Source organism: Pteropus vampyrus, unplaced genomic scaffold (assembly GCF_000151845.1).
Source record: "Pteropus vampyrus isolate Shadow unplaced genomic scaffold, Pvam_2.0 Scaffold142, whole genome shotgun sequence".
In the NCBI taxonomy this organism is placed as follows: Eukaryota; Metazoa; Chordata; class Mammalia; order Chiroptera; family Pteropodidae; genus Pteropus; species Pteropus vampyrus.
Window position 1 is genome coordinate 2,222,299 of NW_011888923.1, and position 1,959 is coordinate 2,224,257.

The 1,959-nt window shown below is 59.7% G+C and overlaps 1 protein-coding gene across 1 annotated transcript in view; it reads right to left on the reverse strand.

Moving 5' to 3' along the window:
* Positions 1 to 1,959, reverse strand: part of KCNAB2 (potassium voltage-gated channel subfamily A regulatory beta subunit 2) — an 80,492-nt gene that overhangs the window by 23,986 nt on the left and 54,547 nt on the right. The window contains exon 5 of the mRNA XM_023535624.1: positions 1,389 to 1,426. Within this exon, the coding sequence (XP_023391392.1) occupies positions 1,389 to 1,426 (38 nt within the window). The remainder of the gene's footprint in view (positions 1 to 1,388; positions 1,427 to 1,959) is intronic.

A 1,959-nucleotide genomic window follows, 5' to 3' on the forward strand; every position in this document is an offset into this window, starting at 1 on the left:
TGTGCCCCTCACGCCGATGTATCGACTGTCTTGGACACTAGCTGTAAGGTTCCCACGGAAACGCTGCCGGCTCCTTCGCTCTATCGCTCTGAGAACCTGCCAGGACCTTGCAGAGTCCCGAGTCTGGCACCTATCGCCTCCGCTGTCCTCCCAGCTGCGTGTCATCCGGAAGTGACTTCCAGGATCTTCGCACATGTCACTGGGCATGTCTATGAGTCATAGCAGAGCCAGCCGGGGCTGCCGCCGGATCACTAACCGATACTCTCTGGGTGCGATGATCTGCTGGTGAAAACGTCACCAGCTGCATGGTTACCGCCCGCCACTTCTGTCTTTTCCACAAGGAGGCCACACGCCGCGTGGAAATGGAGCCGAGCCCTCCCATGACTCTTCTTCCCACGAATTTGGTGACCACGTGGAAAGGGAAAAGGGCCAGTCGGGTGAACCACGTGGGCTCCGGGGCTGCGTGCCAGTCTCTGTGCTCAGACCCAGCCTGGTGGCCGAAGGCAAAACAGTTCCCTGTACCTTAAAAACTGCCACCTTCACCCTGAGACAGCCCAGACCCAGACCCTCAAAGCAAAGGTGAAGAGTTCTCGAACCCAGGCTGTCATAGCAGACAAAGGAACGAAAACACAAATTAGATGCATTTAGATTTTGACAGAAGTAAAAGTTTTCCTTTGAAAACGAACTGAGCAATCACAGCTAACAGGGTCTCAAATGAACTCACGCATTAATTTTTAAACGCAACAGTAAGTAGGGCAAATGTGAAGACGACTTCTTGCGCCCATGTCCAGAGCTCTCTGAGCGAATGCCACCGTCCTCGCTTCCCAGCTGTCCACTCACTGCCCCCGAGTGCACAGCAGCCTGGGAACACACCGTCCCCTCCAGGACAGACCCAGAGACGCAGCCCAGTCGTGAAGCGAGAAGCCCCAGCAAGTATGTCTGACTGCAGCGCACACGGCCACCGACAGCCATGGGAACTGCGTAGCAGGAGGGAAGCGTAAACCCGCTCGGCCTCCGCCTGCAGCAACGGCTGCAGAATCTGCGTTCTCCGTGACCTCGGCAGAATGTCGCCGAAGCTGCAAGTTCGCGTGGGCGGGCAGACTCTGTGGGAGCAGCTCAGAGTGGCATCGGGCTTTATGATTGGGAAAACCGGAGCTCCCTGAATCCTGGTGCCCTGCAGACGAGGAACCTGAGTCTCTGGGACCTCAGGGGACTTGCTGAAGCCCCGAGCCACTGCTGCGGCTCCCTCTTCCTGCTGCCCCATGAGCCAGGGCACCCTGGGGAAACACGAAGAGGAAAGCGGGGAGCACAGACTCACTGGTGTGTCCCACGTGCCCCGCGTGGGCCGCCCTCACGGGGCCTGGGGGAACGAGGGAGCCTCGTCTTACCTCGTCGGTGATCTGGCCTCCGAAGGTCACCCAAGTTCCTGGAAGGAGACACACAGGCCCAAGTCAGAGAACCTCCGCAGGAAGCTGGCTTCTCCCCTCCCCGGTGCCGAGACCACAGACTGCAGGGCCCAGGGGACAGCCACAGGCGTCACAGGGCTCTGCTCTACAGCGAGCACGTCTTGGGCATGTGTTAGTACCTGGCCTTCACGTCTCCCTGTCTTGGGGCCACAAAACAGAAGGGACAGTAAATGCCCAGAGCAGGCGGCCAGCTGCAGGACAAGCTGCAGGGAGCAGGATGAGGGGCAAAGTCCGCGGCCTCGGCCTCGCTGGACAGTGTGTGTGTCGGGGGCGGGTATCGTGTGGTCTGGGAATGGAGCTCACATCTTAAGAAGAAAAAGGCTGTATTGCTGTCCCCCTCCAGCTCCTGGGTACCCCCCGCACTGCCTCCTTGTGCCATGGCAATAGAGCCCCCCACATCCTGGCTCTGGGTGTGGCCTCCTCCCCACCCTGCCGGAGGTGACCCCTTTCCGCCCTGCCCAGCCCTCCCACAGCCCCTGCTTCCTTGGTGGCC